General features: G+C 44.7%; 1 protein-coding gene across 5 annotated transcripts in view; it reads left to right on the forward strand.

Annotated features, from left to right (window-relative positions):
• Positions 1-27,426, forward strand: part of LOC116938735 (receptor-type tyrosine-protein phosphatase S-like) — a 246,293-nt gene that overhangs the window by 99,738 nt on the left and 119,129 nt on the right. For all 5 annotated transcript variants that reach the window (XM_032946294.2, XM_032946285.2, XM_032946325.2 and 2 more), the window contains exons 3-4: positions 8,089-8,234; positions 14,438-14,579. In XM_032946294.2, the coding sequence (XP_032802185.2) occupies positions 8,089-8,234; positions 14,438-14,579 (288 nt within the window). The remainder of the gene's footprint in view (positions 1-8,088; positions 8,235-14,437; positions 14,580-27,426) is intronic.

Raw genomic sequence — 27,426 nt, forward strand, 5'->3', positions numbered from 1 at the left:
GACCACATTTGCTGACACTCACCCAATAACCAGATGTGCACACCTGTAATCCAGAGCTCTGGAGGCAAGATTTGGTGGATTGCAAAGAGGTATGTGAAATTCCAAACCACGGAGCTGCGAGGTGGCCAGGAAATAGTAGTTTTGAGTGTAAGTGTGGGTTATCTTCAGGTACTCGGGTTTCTTCCCACAAATATCAAACTGCTCCTTAAAAATGAATTGACCAAACATCCCAATGAGTGACCCTCCTAAAATGAGGCTTCAGATCAATGAGGCTTTCCTGGATAAACAAATGGCTTTATTATTTGATTAATCTCCTTCGACATCTCTACAGGTATATGTGTATATATTCCTAACATTAATGAATTATTACTATTGTTTAAGTAATTGCACAAAAATAACATATACAGGCAGAAAGGCAGATAGTGATGTAAACACAGGTACCTCTTTCCATATTATTTATCTTGACATGTCAAATTGTCTCCCCACTCATCCGAATTTTGGGCAGTGCTGTCACCATTGGCGTCTCTCAGCTCATTGGTTGAAATTTCACATTCCCATGGTGGGGGCCATTCTCTCAATAGGGATAGTTTATTTTCACAAAGTGGCACTCACTTTGTGGAAATAAACCAGAGTAATAAAAACGATAGGTTGAATTGGTTCCCAACTGAGATTTGAAATTGCAACCTTCCGATTTGTATCGCAGCTTTGTTGTTTTTAGATTGTCACATCAGAGAATAGTGTTGTAAGATGATACCACAGACCTATCTTCAATCGGTGTCTCTCCTTCGTTAGGGCTCTCTCAACCAACTCGACATTATCCCTTCAATCTCTATTAAGATTGCTTCTCTATGTGCTAGATACCCGATGTCTTTATATATTTTATCCATAGAGCTGTGCTGAGCCATATGAAGGGAAAAAGCAAATGTATTATAATTTATTGTATGTAATAAAATTTGACCGGATTGAAATGTCAAAATTCAACACACATGACAACTTAATCACAGGTGGCAAAAACCAGGATAGAAACACAGCATCTCAGCGGAGATGACTCATTATTGCTGAAACTGTCATTATAAACCTGAGAAAGAGAAAGGGACACGCCCAAACCCCGAGTTTAAACCCGGGACCCTCAGCATTGTTGCCTCCGTGTGTTTTTTTAAACAGCCATTATGAACCCCTGGAGAAACAGAGATACCCCGACTCAGGACTCAAACCCAGAACTTCAGCAGGGCTATGCTCAGTTTATATTCACAGTCATTATACACCCTTTTATAGAGAGACCCAACCACTTTAGTCCTCTATTGATAGTTTTTAAGTGTTTAAAATCTAAATGCAGGGGTTTTTTGGTATTTAAATGTAGACGTTTATTTCCATTCGTACAGAGATTATATTTTCGGCTGACCAAGCAAATACTCGTGCGATTTTTTGCAGTCATGCACGTACGCACGCACGCTATGAGTGCTGTTTAGAGAACAAAGTTGCCTCAATATTTTAATTTCAGTGGAGAATATACTAATTTGGTGATAAGTGTTAAACTCAAAATCTGAAGTGCAAGAGTTCAAATTTCAGTGGGGGGGGGGGGGGGGATTGATTTCGCCCGCCATCCCAGCAGCTGCTGCAGCACCATCACCAGCAACTGAATTATCATCAGCAAAGGAAGTTATTTCAATCAGTGGCAGCAATATAAACATCAACATTGCCACTCGACATGTATTGATTATTTAGTTATTTAATGAAATATATAGCCGGGTGATGGCGGCTGTGCATACCTGTAGTCCAGCGCAGTGGAGGTGAGGGTTGTTGGATCACGCAAATGTTGTGAAACTCCTTCCGTGTGGGTTTTGAGTTGTGTTACCTTGGCTCGCCAGGAGAAGACAGTACAGCATATGCACTAATCATCTGTTTTCATCTGTATGGAGATAGAGTGTTGCCCCCTGGCGCACATGGACGTTCCGGTTTCCTCCAACTTGTATAAACAATCATTAATTTGCTGAAAACATTTTAAAATAAAAACCTATCACAGGACCCTCCTGAATTAGAGTCGTACGACGCAGTGTTGCTGCCCTAGATAAATAAGAAAATAACTATAATTTATTATTTTTACATTCACATGCTATTATACAGCCATGGAATCATGCATACATCCGAATGTTTACAATTCATTTGTATTGTGTGCAAATTTTACAATCATTGATCATAATGAACATTATAGTGCTGATGTAGTTTGCAATCTAAAAACATCGTCTACGGTGGTTAAATGCGTAAAACCTTTAAACAAACAACAATAGATCAATTTTGATTTAAAGCTTTCGTGACTGCAGGGATTCATATTCTTGGTTCTTTCGGTAAAGTCACGTAGAAGGGAAACAATAAAATAATAAAAAATTTTTTTTTTCTTGTTTCCCTTATACGTGACTTTACCGAAAGAACCAAGAATATAACAATAGATAAATAAGGAATCCCAGCCGATGCGAGTTAAAACAATATGAGATAGGTCTATAGACATTAAAAAAACAAATGGACTGACTCCCGATTAGCTTTAGAGAGTAGGTTCCATGGCTTAGATCCATAGTAGCACAAATAAATGTTTTATCCTATTATGTTACACTAACAGGATTAACAAGACTGAAACTATAAGACAGACAATACAAGAAAGCATTATATTTGGTCAAAATAAAGCTATACTTAAATAATCATTCTGAACAACAGCAGCAGCAGCATCAAAACCATCATCATCCTTCAGTGGTCGATACAATTATTATCATCACTTTTTTTGTGGGAAGTCAACATTGGACGTCCAGTGTAGAGGCTGAACCTTACCATTTGAACGTGGAGTTCCACTGCTAGCTCATGTTCACAAATAGAGATGAATGCTTCCCCACGGTTATTTGAGCACAGAGACTCTTTAATTTCAACATTTGACTTACAGTATATTTACTTGTGAATGTATTGTGCAGACTATTGAATCGTACAGAATTCTTAATTGAACATGTAATTTGTAGTAAAATTAGATGCATCATGGCCAACACATATCACTCATCTGACTTATGCAGGCCATATTTCATGGACATACATGACCATGACTGAGGCACGGAGCCTCTCTCAGTGTAATTTGAAACCCAGACAATAGAGGTGGGCCTTTCGGTTTCTCTTAAAAATCGGTGTAGATTGAATGTTGCGAATGTGCAGCTGAATGGTGTTCCAGTTCCAGACGGTGGGGGTTGCCGCTGGAGAAACGACGCCTGGCATTGACGTTCATGGTCCTTGGTGTAGAGAGGAGGTTGTGAATCGTGATGCTGTGGAGAGTTCCACCGTGAGCTATAGTGCAGGGTGACAGGAGCGAAGAAAGATAAGGTGGACGACTGAAATTAGAGGCGCGGTGGTAAAGGCAGGTTGTCTTTGTAGCTGACCTTGCTGGCGATACGAAGCAAGTGTCGGGAGGGAGGTGAAGGAATATAGCCGTGGATAACGGGCACGTGAGGCTGACGTGGGCGAGATGGAGCAAGATGGAGTGAGGAGCCACTTCAATAAAAGGCTTCCCTCCGCCAAAGACAATGATGCTATATTATTGGTTCTTTCGGTAAAATAACGTAGAAGGGAAACAATAAAATAATAAAAATATATTATTTTATTGTTTCCCTTCTATGTGACTTTACCGAAAGAACCAAGAATATGCATCCCTGCAGTCACGAAAGCTTTAAATCAAAACAATGATGCTAGTTAATGCTGCATATCAGCAATCTAACATTTAGAATTTTCAGCCCTCAGAGATGTACAGTGAGGGAAAAAAGTATTTGATCCCCTGCTGATTTTGTACGTTTGTCCACTGACAAAGAAATGATCAATCTATAATTTTAATGGTAGGTTTATTTGAACAGTAAGAGACAGAATAACAACAAAAACATCCAGAAAAACGCATGTCAAAAATGTTATAAATTGATTTGCATTTTAATGAGGAAAATAAGTATTTGACCCCTCTGCAAAACATGACTTAGTACTTGGTGGCAAAACCCTTGTTGGCAATCACAGAGGTCAGACGTTTCTTGTAGTTGGCCACCAGGTTTGTACACATCTCAGGAGGGATTTTGTCCCACTACTCTTTGCAGATCTTCTCCAAGTCATTAAGGTTTCGAGGCTGACGTTTGGCAACTCGAACCTTCAGCTCCCTCCACAGATTTTCTATGGGATTAAGGTCTGGGGATTGGCTAGGCCACTCCAGGACCTTAATGTGCTTCTTCTTGAGCCACTCCTTTGCTGCCTTGGCTGTGTGTTTTGGGTCATTTTCATGACCTAAAACTCACGGCCAACTTAGTTTGTAGACGCCAGGGTACTGTATGTCCGGAATCACATCTTTTACAGACGGAACCAGATCATGGATTTTATGTAATGTGTTGAATCGGACCTGGATCTTGTGTTTATTCAAGATTTTGGAGATCTTTTTTGTGATCCCCGCAATGTAGGGTAAAGTGATGGTTTTGAAAGGCTCCTCAAGAGGGTCCTTCTTCATGGTTGGAGTGAGAGCTTTGCGGATTGTGTTGTCGGAGTAATTATTAGCCTTAAGAGCTTGGTGTACGTGCTTCTGTGGAGTAGTTACATTGGAGAAACCAAACAACATGTCTCGGACTGCATTCGTGAACACAAAGCAGACCTAAAACACGGTAGGACCAACACCTCGGCCGTGACAATCACTGTTATAATTCAATAGGCTCACATGACATTGACTTCTCCAAGACAGAGGTTCTTTGCAAGCCATCTGGCTACCATGAGAGATTCGTTCATGAGGCTATCCACATATACAAACACAGACAATTTCAACCGAGAAGATGGATTCTGGCTTAGCAATCATTGGAAGGATTTGATAAACCATTTCGGGTCTTAATTGATTGGTCACGCTTACTGTGGCTTTCAGACCGCATCCGTTATTTTCGTCTCTCCCCTCCTCTTTTCCGAACATAGATGGACTCGTCCACCTGAACAAACTGTCAAATCGCTCTCTGTGGTGTTAACGTTAAAATAACCGCCACTTTTTAAAATTTTCTTGCTGTGGTTTTCACACCTGATGATGATTGCTTGTGTTGCAGTCGAAACGTCGTGAGAATTTTATTGTTTTATATTTTTATTGTTTCCCTTCTACGTGACTTTACCGAAAGAACCAAGAATATGAATCCCTGCAGTCACGAAAGCTTTAAATCTAAATTTAACGGCGAGTTGAGTTGATGCCAAAGAGCTCATTTTGGTCTCATCTGACAACAACACTTTCACCCAGTTGTCCTCTGAATCATTCAGATGTTCATTGGCAAACTTCAGACGGGCATGTATATGTGCTTTCTTGAGCAGAGGGACCTTGCGGGTGCTGCAGGATTTCAGTCCTTCACGGCGTAGTGTGTTACCAATTGTTTTCTTGGTGACTATGGTCCCAGCTGCCTTGAGATCATTGACAAGATCCTCCCGTGTAGTTCTGGGCTGATTCCTCACCGTTCTCATGATCATTGCAACTCCACGAGGTGAGATCTTGCATGGAGCCCCAGGCCGAGGGAGATTGACAATTCTTTTGTGTTTCTTCCATTTGCGAATAATTTCACCACCTGTTGTCACCTTCTCACCAAGCTGCTTGGCAATGGTCTTGTAGCCCATTCCAGCCTTGTGTATGTCTACAATCTTGTCCCTGACATCCTTGGAGAGCTCTTTGGTCTTGGCCATGGTGGAGAGTTAGGAATCTGATTGATTTATTGCTTCTGTGGACAGGTGCCTTTTATACAGGTAACAATCTGAGATTAGGAACACTCCCTTTAAGAGTGTGCTCCTAATCTCAGCTCGTTACCTGTATAAAAGACACCTGGGAGCCAGAAATCTTTCTGATTGAGAGGGGGTCAAATACTTATTTCCCTCATTAAAATGCAAATCAATTTATAACATTTCTGACATGCGTTTTTCTGGATTTTTGTTGTTGTTATTCTGTCTCTCACTGTTCTAATAAACCTACCATTAAAATTATAGACTGATCATTTATTTGTCAGTGGGCAAACGTACAAAATCAGCAGGGGATCAAATACTTTTTTCCCTCACTGTATTTGGCTAAATTATATAACAAGCCACAATCATCATATTATCACTTCATTGTGTAACGATTTGTGAATGAATTGAGACATCAAACTCGCTAAACACACTGCTTGATTTAATTAGAATCTCAGCAGTATTAGTTTAATGTCTTTGATATTACCTATATAAGCATTCTTAAATTGAGAGAAGCTCAGCCTTGGGGCTTGAACCAAGGCACTGAATTGTGCTGGTTCATTGGCTCTTACACAGCCATTATGAATCCACTTAGAGTGAGAAACACCCAGACCCAAGGCTTGAACCCAGGACGCAGTGGTGCAGGCTCACTGCTCGGACACAACAATTATGAGCCCCGTGAGCCTTCTGGCCACCTTTCCCCCTGAGGCAATGTTTGCTTTGCCTCTGCAGCTGTTTCATGTTATTGCTGTTGGCTTCCTGGGATTTTTCCCCTTCATATTTGTAATAAACGGTGTGAAGCAAAGCTGTTATATTTGTTTATTACTGTTTCTCGACCACACCAGCACCACCCCTGGGATGCAAGTCTCATTTACAGCTGAATCTGACGCCAACACTGAACCAAGCAGCACGGTCACACGCGTCTACTAGGAGCGTTTTTCTCATACTTTATAGAATTTTCCACAGGTTGAGTCTTTTTATGGCTCAATGGGATTCATGGAGTCTCAAGAATCTGACATTTTCACTGTTATTTTCCTGGAGCTGAGTCTCAATCATGATTCATATCTTGAAACCCAGCCACCTGAAGCCAAATCTCAATCAAGACACTTAGCCAGAATCCCAGTCTTAACCATAGTTAAATAAAAGTGTTGCTGGGGAGTGCACATTTTTTGAGTTCTGTAGAATTTGTTGGTGTTTATTGTTTAATTAATTATTTGTGTTAAATAATGTATGAGTTTCTCGACAGTGGCCTGGGGCGACAGCAAAGTTTGTATTCCAGGTAATGAATCATCAAGCCTTCAGTAGGTCACTTCAGACTGAAATTGACATTTATTAAAGACCCATACTAAAAGGACACCCAGCAGGATATTGTTTATATTAGAATGGAGACTTGATACTGCCCTACACTAAGACAATTCGGACTAAAGTGACCACTTAACAAGGTACTACACTTGGACTCAGATTAAAATTAAAGTACTACACTAGGTTGACCGAGACTGAAATGGATATCCTATATACAAATAAATAAGGTCCTCCCATTTTCAATCCACCATTGGATGAAGGCCTTGCCACACCATGTCAGCTATGGAGGTTTTTGACCATATGTCACCATTACCCTTTGCTTCTTTCGGTAATGTGTCACCATGCTGGTCAATGAGGATTGGTGAAAGGGAGGAGGGCATAACTGGGTCTTATATCACTCACCACTGAAGTAAGCTGTAGCTAGTAGTCGAACGCAGGTTGCCGGGTTCACTGGAAATAGCTCAACCTCGAAATGAACGTCCTATTAAGATCTAAATAGTAAATTAATGCATTGCTACATTAGGTTGACTCAGACTTAAAATGTCATTATGATGTCATACAGAAGGTTCTTTCAGTTAAAAAAGACCAATGCAATTGAACTGGTATTGGCCAAAAATCCCAATGCAAAAACATTACCTGCAAGTTCATTTATTAGGATTACACATTGCAGTATCGCCAACTTATGTGAAACTTTGCAGGACCCTCCTGAAAAAGTATTGAGACTCACAGAGGCTTTCTTGGGTAAACAAGAATACTGCAATTGTTTTATATTTTTTATTTGATTGTTTCCCTTCTACATGACTTTACTGAAAGAACTAAGAATATAATACTGCAATTGTCGACTGATATTAGATGAACTCATTTGGTGATAACCCAATGAAATGGTCTGCATAAAGTCTCCAATCAATATCAAGAATGGAGTCACATCAATATCCTGATACCAAAACGAGGTTTCCTGGAGCCGAGTCAATTACTTTCCTGAAATCCAGTCTTCTGATGCTAAGTTTCAGGTAGTCACATGTTCTGGGTTCGTGTGTCTCCGCGTGTTCTCAGGCCCGCCTCACTTCACACGAACCCCGGTGGATCAAAGTGGAGTGTCTAGCGGGGTGGCGGCGTTTGTGTGCAAGACAGCAGGTGATCCACGGCCCCGCATCACCTGGATGAAGAAGGGCAAGAGGGTGAGCTCACAGAGGTTTGAGGTGAGCAGGTGTATGCACATACAAAAATATATAGGTGTAAATATGTATATAAATACACTTATATACACATATTATGTTTGTTAAAAAACAAACGGAAAACCATGGACCATTTTCAGAATCAATTACCAGTTAGGAACCTGGAAATCGTTTTCGGTGGCATTTTATTATTGAATCCCCTGATTGCATCTGCAAACTACAAATTGAATGGTGTAAAGATGAATGGGTATGAAAACTTTGTCTAAATGGAGGCAGACTTGAGAAAAAATAATTGGGACATGTTGTTGGGCTCAGCAAGGGAGAAATGCCATGTATTTTAAAAGTGGCACAATTTAAAATTATAGCAGGACAGTTGACATTAATTATAAAATATGGGATTCTTAGTCTCTCTGGAAATCAAGCAAAGCATTTTAATAATTCAAGAGTGCATCAGATGGAGCTTTCAGCTAACATTAAGGCTCTTGAACCACTGCACGATGAAGTTAACACAAATATCTTATGAATCCACTTACCAAAGTTCCTGTGCTTGACACCATTGCAATCATTGAAGATTTGGTCCAACAAGGATTGAATCCTGATGTATCGGCGCTGGTGAGACACTGCCTCACCAACACATCACCTGGAATGGAACATTCTACAAACAAGTTGAAGGTACCCCAATGGGTTCTCCCTTATCTCCAGTTGTAGCCAATGTTTTCATGAAAAGTTTTGAGACGGATGACATCCAGGCATCCACTCTACGTCCGTCCTTGTGAAAGAGGTACGTAGATGACATGTTCGTCATCTGGCCACATGGCTGACCAGCTCTGAACCAATTCTTCAGCCACATCAATTCCATACACCCAGCCATCAAATTCACCATTGAGGTGGAAAAGGATGGCAAGTTACCATTCTTGGATGTTTTAATAGAAAGGAGACTAGATAGCTCAATGGGATGCTGACTACAGGAAAGCCACCCATACGGATGCCTACCTAAAACCTGACTCCCACCACCATCCATCCCAGAAGAATTCCCTCATCAAAACTCTACACTATAGAGCTCAATGTATTTCTGACCGTCATCACCTAGCCAGTGAACTGGAACACGTACATCAAGCCCTCAAGATGAATGGATGTTCAGACTACACAATCCGTAAAGCTATCACCCCAATCGTTGGGAAAGAACCATCTGAGGACCCAATCAAAACCATCACCTTGCCATACATAGCAGGAGTCACTAAAAATATTTCCAAAATAATGAGCAAACACAACAGCCAGGTTCGATTTAACACAGTGCATAAAATTCGTGATCTGATCCCATCTGTGAAGGATGTGATCCCTGACATGCAATACCCCGGCGTCTACAAACTAAGTTGTGTCTGCGGCAGTAGTTACATTGGGGAAACTGAGACATGTCTCGGACCGTGTTCGTGAACACGGTAGGACCAATACCTCTGCCATGGCTGATCATTGTTTTAATGCGGTGAGCTCACACGAAATTGATTTCTCTACGATGAAGGTACTTTGCAAGCCCACTGGCTATCAACAAAGATTCGTTCATATATATAGATACCGACAATTTAAACCAAGAAGATAGGTACAAACTGAGCAATCATTGGAAGGACGTTATCAACCAGTTTAAGTCATAATTGGCTATGATGTTCCCATCCTACCACCTTCCGATGTTAGTTGTGCTTTACGCCCATTTCAAACTTGCGCTTTCTTCATAGTCACTTCGCGCGCGGACCCCTTGGTTGCGGCGCTGCGATCTTCCATTAACATGCTAATCTCTCTTTAACATGCTAATTTTCACCTGGCAGCCCTTTGATTGGTGGAAAACCAACCACTGTCGGGTTGGCTGTCCACCACTTACATTATCATTGGCTGCTGACAATTGGGCTATGCCCATTTCAAGCCTTTAGAAACAGTTTGCCTGGGAAGCTAACCCCCCTTTTCCTGAATACGACCGCTTGTGTTGCGATCGAAACGTAGTTTTTTGTTATTTTTTGTTGTTTTCTTTGAACCTATCTACGTGACTTTACCAAAAGACTCAAGAATATGAATCCCTGCAGTCACGAAAGCTGTAAGTCAAGATTGTACAATTAATATTTATGTTTGTTCATTATTTTTATGGTCATTATTGATGTTTTTAGACTTTTGCCCATCCAAGGACGGGTATATTGCAGTAAATATGAAACTTGCAAGCGAAAAGCAGACCGCAACGTGATATTCATTGCATCTGTAGTGGGTCAGGAACCAGAGGAGAACGTAGGTGAGGTAACACAATATTTATTTAACTACACTGAGTACAAGGTCCCTGACACAAAGGGGTAACGGCCCCTTTCACCCAATACCTAAGGAGGTATGGCCTCCGGGCTACACTGCCTCCTAACACTGGGACCACGCTAGCTCGGAGCCCTCCAGCTAAGGGCCCTAGGGGAGGCCACGCTGACCCGACCGTCCCAAGGTCTCCAGGTCTTGACCGCTGGCCTCACTGAGCTCCGGCCCTTAGAAGGACAGCGGAGCTTGGGATCCAGGGTCCGATCTTCAGCTCCATTTTCGGTCTTCAGCTTGGAGATGACTGAGCCGGACCATTCAGAGGTCCGGCATATATACAGGTCCGTGGCTTGCTCCGCCCGAGCCACGCCTCCCTTCCAGAACCTTGGAAGGTGACATCATCCCCCAATCCCCCCTCCCAGGGTTTGGGGATTTGTGTCCTAGGATCCGTTTTCCCATGGATTGGCGTTGGCCCCTTGGGCCATGATCCTTTACACTGGCGTGACCCCGCTTCCGCCCCCTGTTGACGAGAAGGGGGAGCTACCAGCTAACAGCATGGGGAGTGGCGATTAATACCCCGACACATCAATTCGTGTGCAATTTGTAAGGCCGCGGGGACACAAACTTATTTCATTTAACGGTTATAATCCCTTGTTCATCATGACGTCCTTTTTACTTCTATGTCTCAATAGCGTTACGGAGATCGCGTGACGTGAGGGTTCTGCCTTCGGAGTGAGGGTTGTCAGTTGACGCTGAGGAGGGGGGAGGAGGCGCCTCGCCCCCCCCATGTGGAGTGACGTCACCCAATAATTATTAATAATGGAGGGGGGGTGTCCATTTGGAGGACGTCACCTGTTCATGATTATTATTGAGGGGGGCTCTTGAATGTGGAGTGACGTCACCTGTTCATGATTATTAATTAGGGCGGGTTCTCCATGCGGAGTGATGTCACTCGCTCATGATTATTAATGAGGGGCGGGTCCATGTGGAGGATGTAACCTGTTCATGATTATTAATGAGGTGGGTTGGTCGACGTGGAGTGACGTCACGTGTGTTACACACTGACATTCTTGGGTAAATATAGTCGTAAATGTCCTGTATTTGATGTACTGCCTAAGTCTTTTTTCAATAAACCTTTACAATTATTTTCTGTTTCCATTTTGAAGGTCAACATCTGCAGTTAATTTTGCATGTGTGGATGATAGTCTTGCGAAGGTTCTTCACAAGAGGCATTGGTGGTGTTCACTGTAGTGACCAGGACACAGGGAATCCACATATTCTCCGTATAGATGGATTCCTGCTCAGAGTGGACTTCCAGCACTGTCAGTCCACACAAAGAACGAGTTCAGAAGGGAGCTCCATGTACACGGGTTTATGCTCAATCTTCCCATTACTACATTTTCTCATTGCAGAGGCTGAAATACCTAAGTGTCGTTTTCTGCCAGTAGAAAAGGGAACGTTAATTCAACAAAAGGCAAGCAGATGGACTCGTAACAGGCAGCATTAACCTGATTCTTCTCGTTCTACCCAGGCACGCTATTCACTACAACTGAAATGGTGGCTCGGGTGAGACTCAGAATGAGGGCCCTTCAGTCATGCATACTCAGTCACCAGTATCCAGAAAGATGTTAGGTGTCACAGCTGATAAGGGTTTCCAGCGGAGTGGAGCGAGAGACGCGTGTGTCCCTGAACACGACTTTCTGATAGAATTAGGCACACGCCTGTCGGGATTGAGCGTACACTGTCGGCGATTGGCATTACAAGAGGCATGTATCAGCTGAGGAGAAAAAAACACAACAGCAACAAGAAATAAAATTATTAAGTATCTAAATCCAAAAAAAGCATCTTAAGACTCGATAGAAGAGCAGGACACAAGGGGAAGCCAATGCAGGGGATGACGGGTGAGAGTGGGGACACACGACCAATAGGAGCCCTATTTAAGGGTATTCCAATATTCCAATAACCAGACGTTGCATCATTTTATTTGTTTACATAGTTCAGATGGTTTAGTGTTGTTTGGTTGCTTAGTAGTTTGAGTGATTGCTGTTCAGTTATTAAGTTCTATACCTGTCGTTTGGGTGTTGTTTCTTTGTGATTGCCAAGTTGATGTTTTCGAAGACTGCCGGCCTTGGTCCTTGTTTTGTTTTGTTGCAGTTTTGTTATGCCTTGGTGGTTTTAAAGACCCTGATTAGATATGTATGGATATGCCTGGGAAATATTGTGTTCATCTGTCCAAGGACACTTCACATTTTTTTTAATAAAACTACAAAACCCTCCAATTGTAACAAAACCTACCAGAGAGTTTACCAATAAAGAATATTCTAACCTTTATAGTTTTGGGGCATGATTGGCAATTCATGAATGTAAAACATTTTGTTTCTATGTTAACGTTATGCTGCATGCCAGGCCAATTAGTGTGTGTGCGTGCCTCGGTTCGGTGAGCTTAACACGGTTTATTCGCCTCAGCCCATGTACAATACTGTAGGAGTGTTAGTACATGCACACCCAGTAAAGATCTCATCCACCGACACAGAATGCAGTACCCCCGACTCACCAGAGAGGGTGGCTTCGCTCCCTTTTAACACGCGGGTTGTTGTGTCAAACCCTGTTAACGTTCCACTGCTTGAGGAAGGTCTCCCCACACCTTTTCGTTTGGGTAGATGTTTGACCATACAGGTATTTCATAAAACTGGTCAGTGTGGGTTGGTGAACGGCGTGGGGGGGTGAGGGCAGCACTGGTTCCAATATCACTCGCTGCTATTAGGCGCCACGGTGGCTAGGAGATATTATTCTCCCTCGCCTGGTATGCAGGAGGTCGTGGGTTAAATTCCGACCCTGACTCGTGGTTGTGTGGAATTTTCTCTGGGGCCTCCAGTTTTCCCCTCCACGTGTAGAAACACGCGTTTAGTCTACTTGGCTGATATACATTTCTACATTGACTTAAAGCTTTCTTGACTGCAGGGATTCATATTCTTGGGTCTTTCGGTAAAGTCACGTAGATAGGTTCAAAGAAAATAACAAGTCGAGAATATACATTTCTACATGATTAGCCACTTCATTTGTGGCCAGGTCGTGTCTGAGAAAGAGTTATATAGTTCAGTGGACCTTACCTGGTAAAATCAAACATAGTTTTAGTTTAGTGATGGTTTAACGATGGCCCTGAATCGAACTCAGATCGCCGGGTTCATAGTGAAGTACGCCAACCACTATGCCACCACTTCCAACCCAACAACACTGAATGAGTTTGTACAGTATTTATATTTGTGCACGTGTATCAGTTTGTAGATTCTCTTGTGTTTTTAGTGTTTTACTAAGAATTCTCAATCAAAATTGAGATACCCTATATGTCCTGGCTTCCGAGCTTGTTGAATTGTTTGTTTTGGTCATTTCATTTAAGTTGTAGCGTCAATTTATTTACTTGTTTAAATGTTTGATTGTTATTTAGTTGTAGTCTGATTATGTCTCGATATTTCCTGTATTGTAAATTACCTGTTGTAGTAGTTGGTTGGTGTAGTTTGGTTTGAGTGGTTGTGGTTGCCAGGTGACAGAGTTTGACTGTCTGTGTCGGGTGTGCTTTGCTGTCGTTTTGTAGTTGTAATTTAGTTGCGTAGTTTCAGTGTATGTCTTTATCCATGTATTTACTTGTTTCATTGTTGCTGTCGCGGTTTGGTTGGCGTTTCTCACAGTTGTTGTGGCTTTCCAGGTGAAGTAAATTTGAGGATGAAGAATACCTTAAGTTGTGAGTTTGGTTCAATTTGGTGGTTGTAGCTTCATTGTTGTTGTGGATGTGGTTGCTCAGCTGTGCAGACTCAGTGTCCATCATGTTATTTTTTAGTTGTAGTTTTGTGCTTTTGATTGTGGTTATGCAGGTGACTGGAGTTTAACAATGACTCAGGCTCTGTGCTTGTGAGTCGTTTAGCTGTAAATGAGTGGTCTTTGTGATTACGCAGGTGACGGAGTTTGAGGATGGTTCAGGCTCCGTGCTCCGGATTCAGCCACTGAGAACCCCTCGCGACGAAGGGGAGTACGAGTGTACAGCGTCCAACGGGGTTGGAGTGGCAACAGCCTCTGCCACACTCACCGTCTACAGAGGTGACACACATGCCACTTATAGACCTACAAAGACACGTTAAACACGTCATGAGGCGCCTTCAAAGTAGTCTCATTCCTCATGTATGCATTGTTGCCAAAAATCACGTAGCTCATGGCAGCAGTCGTGGAAGTCTTAAGCGGAGATTTCATTGACCTGCCTCTTCACGTTTGCTTTCATGTCTTTCTCAAAAATGAGTTCCTATAAAAGAGAGTTAAACTCATTACATTCTCTGTGTGGGCGTCTTGTAAGATGGGGAGCGTTACGGAGGATAACTTTTTCATTTTAGCACGACAATTTCACGTTGTGTCATTGTTCTTTCTCAAATATAAATCAGAAGGTGCCAAACTCACACTGACAGGGCCTGCTCATGTGATTGTCCTGTTATACCACGTGACTACATGCACACAAGGTGTTGGAGGAGATAGAGATAAAAATAATAATCTTAAGCGCAATTTCTATCATTTCTTCAATTGTAACAAAATATTTACACTCACTTTTTTACTGAACCTCTTACACATACATACCTCACATTTACAGAGGCAAAAACACACACCTATCGATACTAGGCTTGCAATGATGCCCCACTCCCGCAGTTTGGCAAATTGTCATGAGTTGGGGTCATGATTCCATACAAGAATCAGTTTTATCAGTATCTTCTTTCTCAATTGTTGTATCGTTCACTCTATTAGCCTAAATGTAAGAATTTTATATAAATGTAACTTAAATTGCAAGATTCGTAAATAATTAATTCTTACACGCATGATGCTATGCATATTTGGTGACCAGAAGAACTTATTTATTGTTTCATGCATAATAGACAAATACAAATGCATTGCTTAGATACACACACATGCCATGATGGGAATCTCCATCTGTGGTAAAAAAATATATGTTAAATAGCCCAGGAGCTAGAGTACATCCCTGTTGCACCCCAAGGTTACCAGGAATGCCTTAGATTCCCAGCCAAGTAGTTTTATACTTGTGCACAATCATAGGGCACCAAACTATAGCCTCTTGTTGGTATAAGATGCCTTAACTAGATCAATACAACAGAGGTGTAGGTCCTGTTAAAATTGCCTACACCTTTGCAGTAGCAAATTGACAGAGAGTATTGTTTCTCTGCAGAACTGCTGCTGCCTGAAACAACACTGGAGTTCTGTAAGCTTCTCAGTGTGCCTGGGAAGATAATCTTTAATAACAATAATAATGACAGTCAGTGCTGTTCCCCTTCTAAAAGGGGGTGGGGGGACCACCAGGGCATTCTTCCAATCCTGCAGAAATGTTCCCGTTGTGCAAGAAGTTGTAATGATGTTGTGTAAGGCAGCCTACCCACAATTGTCATCGCTCCCTCAGCGATGTGCATGGAAGGTCATCCCTGCCTGGAAGTTTACCTGATCTCAGACTCTGGGTACTTTCCACACCTCTACACAGGGGCTCTCTACTTCATATAACCTGTGAAACCATAGAAGGGGCCAGCTCCCCACCCTTGCACCATGATGTTGGGGCCGAGGGATTTCCCCTCATCACGTTTATTCATTTTAAGTATGGTAATGAGGGTAGTGCTGCAAAACACATTCCTGTGGACGGAGCTGGTAGGAACGTTGGGTTGCTCGGTCAATGGACAGGGTCAACGGCGGCGTGGTGTATTCCGCACAACATGCCCGACAAGCCGGCGTGAGTAGGTTAAACGTTGAGTTTTATAAGGGCACCACGGGGTGATCAGCCCCTCCCCACCCAGTCACACCCCTCCCACCCCCCACCCAGCCCCACCCTCCCCACCCAGCCCCTCCCCACCCAGCCCCTCCCCACCCTCCCCTCTCCACCCAGCCCCACTCCATCCAGCCCCACCCCTCCCATTTTTGAATGCACGACGGACGGATGGACACAATAATCCCCTGTGGGCTGATGTAGTAACCAGGAGGTTCCTACCAGTATAACTGTTTGATCAAATTGAGTGGTTTGTGATCCTGGGCGACTGACATCGTTCCCATTTCAGCAACCCCCCGCAACCACCGCTTATCATGGCAGCGCTAAATGGCTTTGCGAATCTCCAAAAGAACGATGCAATAAGTTGCCTTATTCTTGGACGTGGGATATGGTAGATTGTGAAAATGAGCCCGTTGCATTCTTTCGCCCAGCTGAAATACTTCATCAGCCATGGTTTCTGGGGGGCAGGGGTCTGGACTGGATACCCAGTGCTGCCATAGCAGCTGCACGAACCAGATTCCTGAACCTCACTCATTTCCCCTCAGCATCAGGTGGAAGACAAGATACCAATCCCAGTTGCAGGTGATGATCACATTTTCACAATTTTCAACAGCTGATACTGGCCTATTGTCAATTGAATGGAATCCTAGAATGGCAGGTGCATCTTACAGACAATCCGATGGGCAATGGCTAGATCAGCTCCACAGCAGGTGCTGGTGTCAATGACATAGGCTCACATTCGCTGTTCCACCCTGCAGATGTTGATTTGACCAGACATGTACCCAAGGTGTTGTGTCAATGCACCTTTGAAAGAACGGTGTTTGTGGAGGCTCCCCCCGAGGAGGGTTTCAGTCACCTGGCTCCACCAAACAGGGTTTTCCCAGTGAACGCCGTTCATGCCTGTCCCCTCGAGACCTCCATCACATTCTCTGATCCTCTGGTAATTAATTGTAAGGTGGAGGGTTTGCTCGCCCCTTCAACCAGACTAGAACCCTTATTTGCAACTGTATATATGGATGTGTGTGTGTGCGATGAGGATCATCAGCTGACCAGTTTGTAGTTTGGCAAAGCAAGAATCTAATAAAGTATTAAAGCTTTCGTGACTGCATAAAATTACTCATTGTTTTTTTCGGTAAAGTCACGTATGTAGAAATACAATAAAATTATATTAAAACAAAAAAACAATCACGACGTTTCGATCACAATGCAAGCGATCTTCATCAGGTGTCAAGAACCAATCACGGAGGTAAATACAACAAAAAGATGAGGGACGAGAATTCAACAAACCTGAAAAAACATTATGTGAAGCACATCCAGTCAGGCCAACGACACAGTTAGACACTTCCTGGCGGACCACGAATTTCAGAAGAGTGTTAAATTTCGTGTTCAACTTTTGGATTGCACATACCAGCATAGATAGAATGAAAAATACGAGGTACACGGTCAGCAGAAATACATATACAAGTCCACCAAGAGGTAAGGAGGGAGGAAAGACGGACAGGGAGGCAGAGAGAGGGGGTGGGGGGCGGAGAGATGAACAGAAGCTTAAATAGGAAATACGGTTGGAGGGGGGGAGGGGCCAGAGCGAGAGCGGCAGCTCAAACACGCACATCTTACACATACAAAACGGCAGCTCAAAAAAGGACCACCTCTTGTAAATACAAAACGGCAGCTCAAAAAATGACCACCTCTTGTAAATACAAAACGGCAGCTCAAAAAAGGGCACATCTTACACATAATTACAACGGTAACTTCCCCGTAGAAGTGTGATAATAAAGTACGTGACTTTACCGAAAAAAAACAATGAGTAATTTTATGCAGTCACGAAAGCTTTAATACTTTATTATCACACTTCTACGGGGAAGTTACCATTGTAATTATGTGCAAGATGTGCCCTTTTTTGAGCTACCGTTTTGTATTTACAAGAGGTGGTCATTTTTTGAGCTGCCGTTTTGTATTTACAAGAGATGGTCTTTTTTTGAGCTGCCGTTTTGTATGTGTAAGATGTGCGTGTTTGAGCTGCCACTCTCGCTCTGGCCCCTCCCCCCCTCCAACCGTATTTCCTATTTAAGCTTCTGTTCATCCCTCCGCCCCTCCCCCCCTCTCTCTCTGCCTCCCTGTCCGTCTTTCCTCCCTCCTTACCTCTTGGTGGACTTGTATATGTATTTCTACTGACCGTGTACCTCGTATTTTTCATTCTATCTATGCTGGTATGTGCAATCCAAAGGTTGAACACGAAATTTAATACTCTTCTGAAATTCGTAGTCTGCCAGGAAGTGTCTAACTGTGTTGTTGGCCTGACTGGATGTGCTTCACATAATGTTTTTTCAGGTTTGTTGAATTCTCGTCTCTCATCTTTTTGTTGTATTTACCTCCGTGATTGGTTCTTGACACCTGATGAAGATCGCTTGCGTTGTGATCGAAACGTCGTGATTGTTTTTTGTTTTGATATAATTTTATTGTATTTCTACATACGTGACTTTACCGAAAAAACCAATGAGTAAAGCAAGAATCTCCTGTAAAAAAATATTGTTAATCAGTGAGTGTCTTGTAAGTGTCCTGTTGGTCATGAGCGGGAATCGAACTCGGGTAACTGGGTTCATAGCGCAATGTGCTACCCACTGCACTATTTCTCCCCCCTCACACACACTGATATTTCAATACCGTACTTAAACATTTGTAGTAAGTCCAACTGAGTCGCATACGTTCTTCTTCAAAGGCAACACATTTATTACACAACACGTATTTCCAGAAGAAGTAGCTGCCCCTTTACCAGATACAGCCTAGGGTGGTGACCACCCAGCTTACTACACTACCATACAGGGGTTAGGGCTACGATGGACCGGACCCAGACTCGGGTCCCGGGCCACGTGTTGGTGCCTCTTCAGTTGTAGAACGTGGAGCTTCCAGCTTGCAGAACGTAGCAACCCCGGTCCTTCCCAGGGACCCACCTTATATCCTCCCAGGTCGGGGCCGGCTCCGCCCTTGGCCCCGCCCACCTTCTAGAGCGTTCCAGCTCTCTCTCGATCCCTTTCGAGATCTCTCTCCGGACACGTGATCACCCCCTAGCCCCCCCACCTGGGGGCCTCCCTATGGACACTCCGGATCACGTGCCTACGGGGTCAACCAGAGTGCCATGGCCCGGGGCAACCCTGTCCATGGGCTGACACTCTCCCGCTCCCTCTAGTGGGAGCCCGCACTGCACGCCATGCGTGGTGCCATCGCTATCCCAGCGCTCACCAAGCCCTGCTAGGCTGGTACTACACCCACCTACGGGGTGTATGCGATGACAGTGGATCGCACGCCGTGCTCTGCTAGAGCCGGCATCACTCTAACATACATGATGCTGTCCGCGATGTAAGTACATTGCACGCCATGGCCCTCTAGGGCCGGCACCATACAGTGACATCCCCAATGTCACTACACATTTATAAAATCGCCAAAGGTAGACTGAGGCTAAACTAGAATAAAACAAAACAGATATTTATTTTTAAAAAATGTACATGTCATATAGTAAGAGTGAACTGATCTTTGCATAACTTTATAAATTATGCATTGCCACCAATAAAAGTAAATTTTATTGTATCTTAATTTATTGATTGACATTAGATCAGTTTCATGTAAAACTGTATTTTCTTCCTTGTGATTATTGTAACGAGTGTTTCTTGGGCATTTGGCTGTGGATAATTACCATCTTGGAGACACTGAGCAAGCTCCACATAAATACTGTGTTCAAGCCCTCGGACTGGACGCCTCTTTCTAAGATGGTTCATCCTGGCTTTGTCAAACATTGAACGAGAACCTATGAGGTCTTGGGTTTGACCCTTGTGAATAGGTGTCTCTAGAAGGGTTCATAATGGCCATGTCAGGCATTGAGGCAGCACCTCCAATGACCATGGATTTGAGCTCAAGGGCTGGGTATCTCTCGACTTCTCTCATTGGGTTAATACTGGTCGTGTCACATATTTGGCTCAAGTCATCCGTCTGGGTGTCTCTCTTACTCTTCCTCCTGCTCTCTCTCCACACATTCTTTAAGACAATAAATGCTGCTGCACTTCATGAAAACATCTGTTAAACTGCACAGGTAATTTTACTCATGGATTGACATCCAATTTAAATCCAATCAACTTATTACCCATGACTGCATTTTAACCTTAGGGGTCTGTGTGAGTGTGCGCTTCTCTGTATGTGAGTGTGCATGTGTATGTATGTTGTTGGATCACCCGTAAATGTGACTGGCTCATGCTGAGAAGGAGGGATTGACACAATCAAACTCTCCCCCCATCTCCTGTAGCTACCGTGTCACCTGAGCCCATTTATAAAGCCATTTATTTGGCACGTCGATTGCGGGTGTGTGGAGCCAGAATCCAGAAACCCTAGGACATCCCGGCCGGAAAGGGATATACGGACACGTCCCAGGAGGGAATCAGCGAGACCCAGGGCTCAAACCCGGATGGGTGGCACTGGTTCAGTGTCTTTGACAGCCATTGAGCCCTTTTTGAGGACCAGACACAGACACCCAACTCCAGGGCTTGAACCCATGGCTTTGGTTGAACTGACTGTCTAATACGGCCATTGTTAACCCCCAGAGAGAGAGAGAGAAACCCCGACACAGTGCTGAATCATTGTCTATAATGCTCAAACCCCTTAGCAAAGAGATATGCATTCAGACCCAGTACTCAAACCCATAATCTCAAGTGCTGTTTAAGTCTCCGACAGCCGTTATGACATTAATAAAATCAAAAGAAGCAGACTCATGGCTTGAACCTCGAAGGAGTTAGTCATTGTGTCCGACTTGGCCATTTTGAGGTAGCAATTGCTCTAGAAAAATATAATTTGCCAAAGAATGTGCTGCAATGTGAATCAATTAACTATAACATTTAAATGTGCGTCAAGGTTTAAATCCTCGACCTTCGAGGGGTTAGCTTAGTGTCTAATACATGATTATTATGAATCAACTGAGATTGACACCAGTCACAAGTCGAATCATTGTTAGACTTAAGGATTAGAATAATTATATATTAAGGATTATCATTCTTATGCTGCCTTAATAGGGTTTAACAATGTGGACTTTGAATACTGACAATATTCGCCCAGTGTACATTAATCTGTCACCAGTGGTGGGGGTCTAATCATCGCTCCCAGGGGTATCCGGCTTGGCGGCAGGCGAGCCATGGCACCAACTGTCCAACCCCTAGATCTGCTTAGCCTCAAATCAATATAAAAAAAACATGCAGAAGCTATCGTTCTCCCCTTGTAAATGAAGCTGCTCTGTGCTTTTGCGAGAGCCCAAGGAATCCTAGCCTCTTTGGCATGAGGCGTGGTGGTGGGGGTGGTGGGGGTAATGTGAGATTTTATTTGGAGAGGTTATGGGCTTCTTGTCCCCTCCTTTACCCTCCCTTCTCCTTTCCTCTCCTGCCCCCCATTTCTCCTTGATACAAGGATCCTTTTCTCTCGTAACGAGGGCTCGGGTTGGAGGTGAGAGAGTGTTGTTTTGTAGGGGGTGGGGATGCGGTGGAATTTGCTGTGAACATTTTACTTTCTTTTGTTTCTCGGCCTTCATACTCTACACATTAAAACAATTGCTACAGAAGGTGTGTACAGGAGTAATTGCACGTGTGGTAAATGTTATGTTGGGCAAACAGGACAAGTGAATCAGAACGAGACTAAAAGAACAGAAATATTAAATTATCCAAAATACAACTGTCAGTAGTAGAACACGTGTCAACAAGGACACTCAATTGATTTTGATAATGTTGAAGTTCTGTGCAAAACTAGCTACTACTGGCCAAGACTAAGAGAATCTATCGAGATTGAAAGTAAAAATAACTTTACCCGGTCGGATAGCTACCGCCTTAGTGATGCGTGGACGCGTATCATCAAATAATAAATTATTAAAATGCATGCCTACAAAGGGCAGCGTACTTCAATAGGGATTACCGTTGGTATGGCTATTTTAATACTCACAATAGAGGGGAAGGACAAGTTCAAAGGGCTCGCATAATGCACGTTTTCTCAGTAATCAAACACCCCCCCCCCTACTGATGAAGATAGTTGTAATTACTGGTAAAACGTCGTACTCGGATTGTAAATGTTGTGTCTTGGCTCTCCAACACTGGTGTGCTGTACGAGTGACGAATTGGCACGTTCTGTTTACGTGACAACCCTTACTAGTTGGCCGTGTCGGGTGGTGGCGGGTTTTAACGACACATATTTACACGAGCCAACCCAAAAAACTTCTTATGGATAATTTTGGTTAACTTAGGAATTGTAGCCTAGCTACATATATTCAGGAGCTTTATTGTATAGGTTACACCTTATAAACAACCCACTGTTGTTTGTGCACTGTAATTAATGCGAATTTTTTCATGGTAACTGCATGTATGGATTATACATGTATTGTGTTTGGATGGAATTTTTTGAGTGGAGTGCTCGTATAATTTTCTAATTCCTTAATATGAAAAAAAATACATTGTAAAGGGCATGTATATATTTTTTTTATTCTGGATTGGGAACAGGATACGAGTTTTTGAAAAGATGTGCAGTTTTGTATTATTTCTATCCACCGAATTGATTTTACGAACAAGTTTTTTGTTCAATAAACGGTACTTAAGTCAACACAAAACCTCTCGTGCAAGGCACGAAGCCATCAACATCAAGGCAAACAATGGCGGTAAGCAGAGAAAGTTGAGTTTACATTTTAATTGTATATAGATTACATGATAAAGATTACGCAATGGCGCTGCTGCTGCCTCCATCATGGGAATGTGAGATGAGTGCCGCCCCGCTGTCGCCGCGAGCGGGGAGACACTCCCTGCCAAAACGAGCGTGGTGGAACGGTTCTCATATCCATTGCCGGTCCTGATGTGCAACATCCACATTTCTATAAGGGGGGGGGGGGGGGGGGGGGTGAGGAGTCTCTTCTGTAGGATAACGCAATTGCACACACCAGTAAAAACAGGTGCCCTGTAAATTTTTTATCTGGGCGCTGCACCCACTAATTTCAGGCAGAAAAAAATACTGAGTGAACACAATCGTTGTTATCGATGAAGTGGCAATGTCTATTGATAAGTCTGTGTCAAAATCGGTCTATCTTTCTCAAGAGTCAGACCATCTTTCTCTATCTCCATCTGTGTGTGTGTCTCTTTCCATCTCTCAATGTTTCTATTCATGTCCCTCTTCTACTTTCATGGACTTCGTGTGTCTCTGACACTCAGTGTCTGTCTGTCTTTAATGGCGACTTTGTGCCTCTTCTAGCGTGCTCCACCCAGTTTGCAATTCTCACTTCTGCCGGTCTGCCATCCCTAACATGTTCTTGTTTAGTTGCCTCTGGGATTGCACTGTTATTCGCCTTCCAGTTGTGAGTTGTCAGCTCCTCACACAATCAAATCTGGATGGTCCTGGGTGTTTTAAGGTGCCTAAGCATGAGGGCTACATGACTCAGCCAATGCAGCACCCCACACACAAAGACAATGATTCCCGATATAGCATTTTACAGACTGTTGGGGCAAGTGCTGTTAGCCAGCACCTTTGGAGACCGGCACCACACCTGGCCTCCACCACACATGCATACATCCATTAATTCATATACAAGTAAGCAAAATTAACATGCACACATACACTTATGCACATGTATGTGGACTCACAAAATACAACCATGTACACATGCTAATACATGTGTAGTGTGCCAATTCACAGACATTAGTTGGAGGTACTCTTCTATTCCGGACTTCACAGCCTTAGGGGATAATCACGCACCGGGTCGGGACAGCCAACATGCTGCCAGACCCACAGCTTGAAGAGGGTGAGGATCACAACGACAACGGAATGACGAGTTCCACTCCAGATCGCAGCAGCCCGACTGGGAGTCGGAGCTCGCCTTATATCCTGCACCTCTCTGAATCCCCCAGAGGGCTCCGTGCCTTGCCCACAGGTGCAGCTGGCAAAATGGGGTGTTACCCCTTATTTTATTGTCTTCCAATCTCCCAGGGGCACACGCTCGCCCCCCCCGCCCCCCGTGAAAAAAATCCCAGCCATCCTGGCTGACCTCCATACATCACGTGACGACTAACACTGCAATATCCACGCAACAGTCGCAATGGCAACAATCCAGCCCCCAAAATAACAGCAACCCAACGACGAGTAGGGGCGGTCATCTGAATCAAACCATCGGGGACGAAGAATCGGGTGGCGGTTGTACCGTCCACGCCGGGCCGCCTGTGGGCGGCACCGCCGGCGGTTCCATGGGCATCAAGCCCTGGGATCCTGCGGATGGAGGCGCAATCTCCATAAACGTACGTCCGTTTCTATCGGACACATTACACACCTGGCCATCAGATGGAGATGAATTTCCCTAACAAGGTGGAAAATATGGTTTCAGTCGTGACGGGTGCACATACCAATGTCTGCGATAGACCTGGTTCCGAACACTGCGGCCTCCTAACCTCAATTACCTCCACTGGGCCCTGCCATGGCCTATGTAATTTAGGAGATGTGCCCACAGGCACCTGGGGGCAATGCAGCCATGCCCTCTCCCCAGGTTTCCACGATTCCCGATTCCTTAATCCCAGCCAGTTTATCATTTACAGCCTGCCGTTTAGCCAAATTGCCTCCCGTGCTTCCGTCAACCGCTTTAGGGTGAGGCTCAGTCCCGGAACTCTTTTTGTTTGGGTCAATATTTAACTGGGCTTCCATGGGGGGGGGGGGGGGAGTCGCATTCTCTCCCGTACATCAAATGAAACAGGGAGAATCCAGTAGAGGCATGAGGGGCTATCCTATAGGCCGCAAGAACTCCCGGAACGTGTAGGTCCCAAATTGGACTGTGCCTCGTTGACTTGTTGGCACAACATGGACGCAAGTAAACGCTCTTCCATCCTGTCAGTCTGGGGATGGTAGGGCGAGGTTCGAATTTTTTTTCATAACCAACAAATCACATACCTCTTACAACAACCTTGAAGAAAAATGGTTGGCCCTGGTCCGTAAGGAGACGTTCCTGGGCCACCTTATCCAATACATAACCATGCAGGAACGCATCTGTAATGGACACTGCTGACTGATCTGGTAGGGGCCATGCCACCGGCCACCATGACAGGTACTCTACCCCTACCAGAAATAATTTATTTCCTCTCGGAGTGGTGGGAAATAGCCCGAGCATGTCGAGGGCAACGAGCTCGTTTACACGGGACACCCCAATGGACTGCAGCGGTGGTCACGTCCGTCTTGGCGGGGGCTTCTGGCGGGCATATTCTACATAGCCCTTGAGCACGTTGTGAACGTCCTCTGCCGTCCCGGGCCAAAAGAAGTCCCGCTTCAACGTAGCCAACGTTTTCTGCACCCTTAGGTGCATCAATCACACATTGGCAGCTCTCGCAACTCTACCCCGCAGAGCAGTTGGCACCACGATACAGTACCGCTGTACCTCCGTATCCCAGCGTATAAGTAGCCCATCTCGGAGGACCACGGGGGGGACATACCCCCTGGACCCTTCATATCGCTTCGTGCATCACACGGCGCCGTAACTTTAGTAAGGAGGCGTCCTCCGCTTGGAGGCGCCCCCATTCCTCGTGCGCAAGACCAATAGTACTATCGCACGCCACCCCCGGTACGGGTGGCGGAGCATCCACCGATGCTACCACGGCGCCTGGCTCTCCCTCATCCACCTGCTTTCAATAGCCAGGGGCCCATCAAACATGCGCACTGGCTCTTTCAGTAATAGCCGTGACAGAGCATCCACGTTGGAGTGGCGCAACCCTTTCCTATAGGTGACTTCGAACGAATAATCCTGCAAGACTTCCAATCATCGCGAGAGTTGCGCGGATGGCTGGTCAACGCGTAGCGCGTATTGCAAAGCCGCGTGATCTGTGCGTACCATAAACTGCCTACCGTAGAGGTACGGGCGGTAAGGTTGTACAAAGTGCACGAAAGCCAACAACTCGCGGCGCGTAACACAATAGCGCTGTTCTGTTGGGGACAGCACCCGGCTACCATAAGCGACCACGCTGTCCACCCCGTTCTCCATCTGCGACAACACGGCGCCAATCCCGGTATCACCAACGTAAATGGCATGGACAAATCAGGGTTTCGAAGGGGAAGTGCGTTCACAAGGCCGTCGCTCAGTGCAACAAATGTGGCCTCTTCCGTCCCCCACCAAAACCTCTGGCCCTTTGCTGTGAGAGTGTGGAGTGGCTTCGCGATTGTCAAACCCGGGCACGAAGCGGCGGCAATACGACACGAACCCCACAAAACTGCGGACCTCACCCACCGACGTGGGGGGGTCGGCCACTTGCGCACACAGTCTTGTCAGGGTCTGTGGCGAGAGGTAAAATTTCTGTGGCTTGAATTTGAAATTGTCCACCCGTATTTTAACAAATACCGCACGCAACCGCTGCAGATGTTTCTGGAACCTGCGGCCAGAAGAAAATCACGTCATCCAAATAGATCAGACATGACTCTCATTGGAGCCCCGACTGTACCAACTCCATAAGTCGCTGGAACGTGGCCGGAGCCGAGTGAAGCCCCATCGGAAGCACGTTAAATTGAAACAGCCCTTGCGGTATCCGGAACGCGGTTTTGGGTTTTGAACTTACGTCCAGGGGAAACTGCCAAAACCCTGACAATAGATCCAGGGTGGAGAAAAACCACGCCCCCGACAGGGCATCCAATGAATCATCCATCCGTGGGAGCGAATACGCGTCACGGAGACTTTATTTAACTTTCGAAAGTCCACACAAAATCGCAACCAGAACAATTGGAGCATCCCACGGACTGGTTGACGGGGAGATTATATTGGTGGCCAACATCTCGTCGACCGCCTGATGAACGTAGTCCTTTTCTTTAGGACTAAACCTAAATGAGTTCTGACGAATGGGGGCGGCGCCACCCGTATCAATATGGTGACGCATCAGGGACATGCGGCCCACATCGAATTTACCCTTACTAAAACACATCGGAGAATTCCCGAAGCAATGCCCGCAACTCGCCCCTCTGCTCCCACAACAAATCCGGATTACCCATGCACAACGGATCCATCCACGAGTCATCCAACACCGCTTCCCGTTCAACCGCGGCCATGACCCGAGTGGTTACATCATCCGTTTCCTCAACACTCAGCTGTCACGTGTTACCTGAAGCAGGTAACAG

The sequence above is a fragment of the Petromyzon marinus genome, chromosome 1 (assembly GCF_048934315.1).
Source record: "Petromyzon marinus isolate PM22_M1 ecotype Great Lakes invasive population chromosome 1, UKy_Petmar_22M1.pri1.0, whole genome shotgun sequence".
Taxonomy (NCBI): Eukaryota; Metazoa; Chordata; class Hyperoartia; order Petromyzontiformes; family Petromyzontidae; genus Petromyzon; species Petromyzon marinus.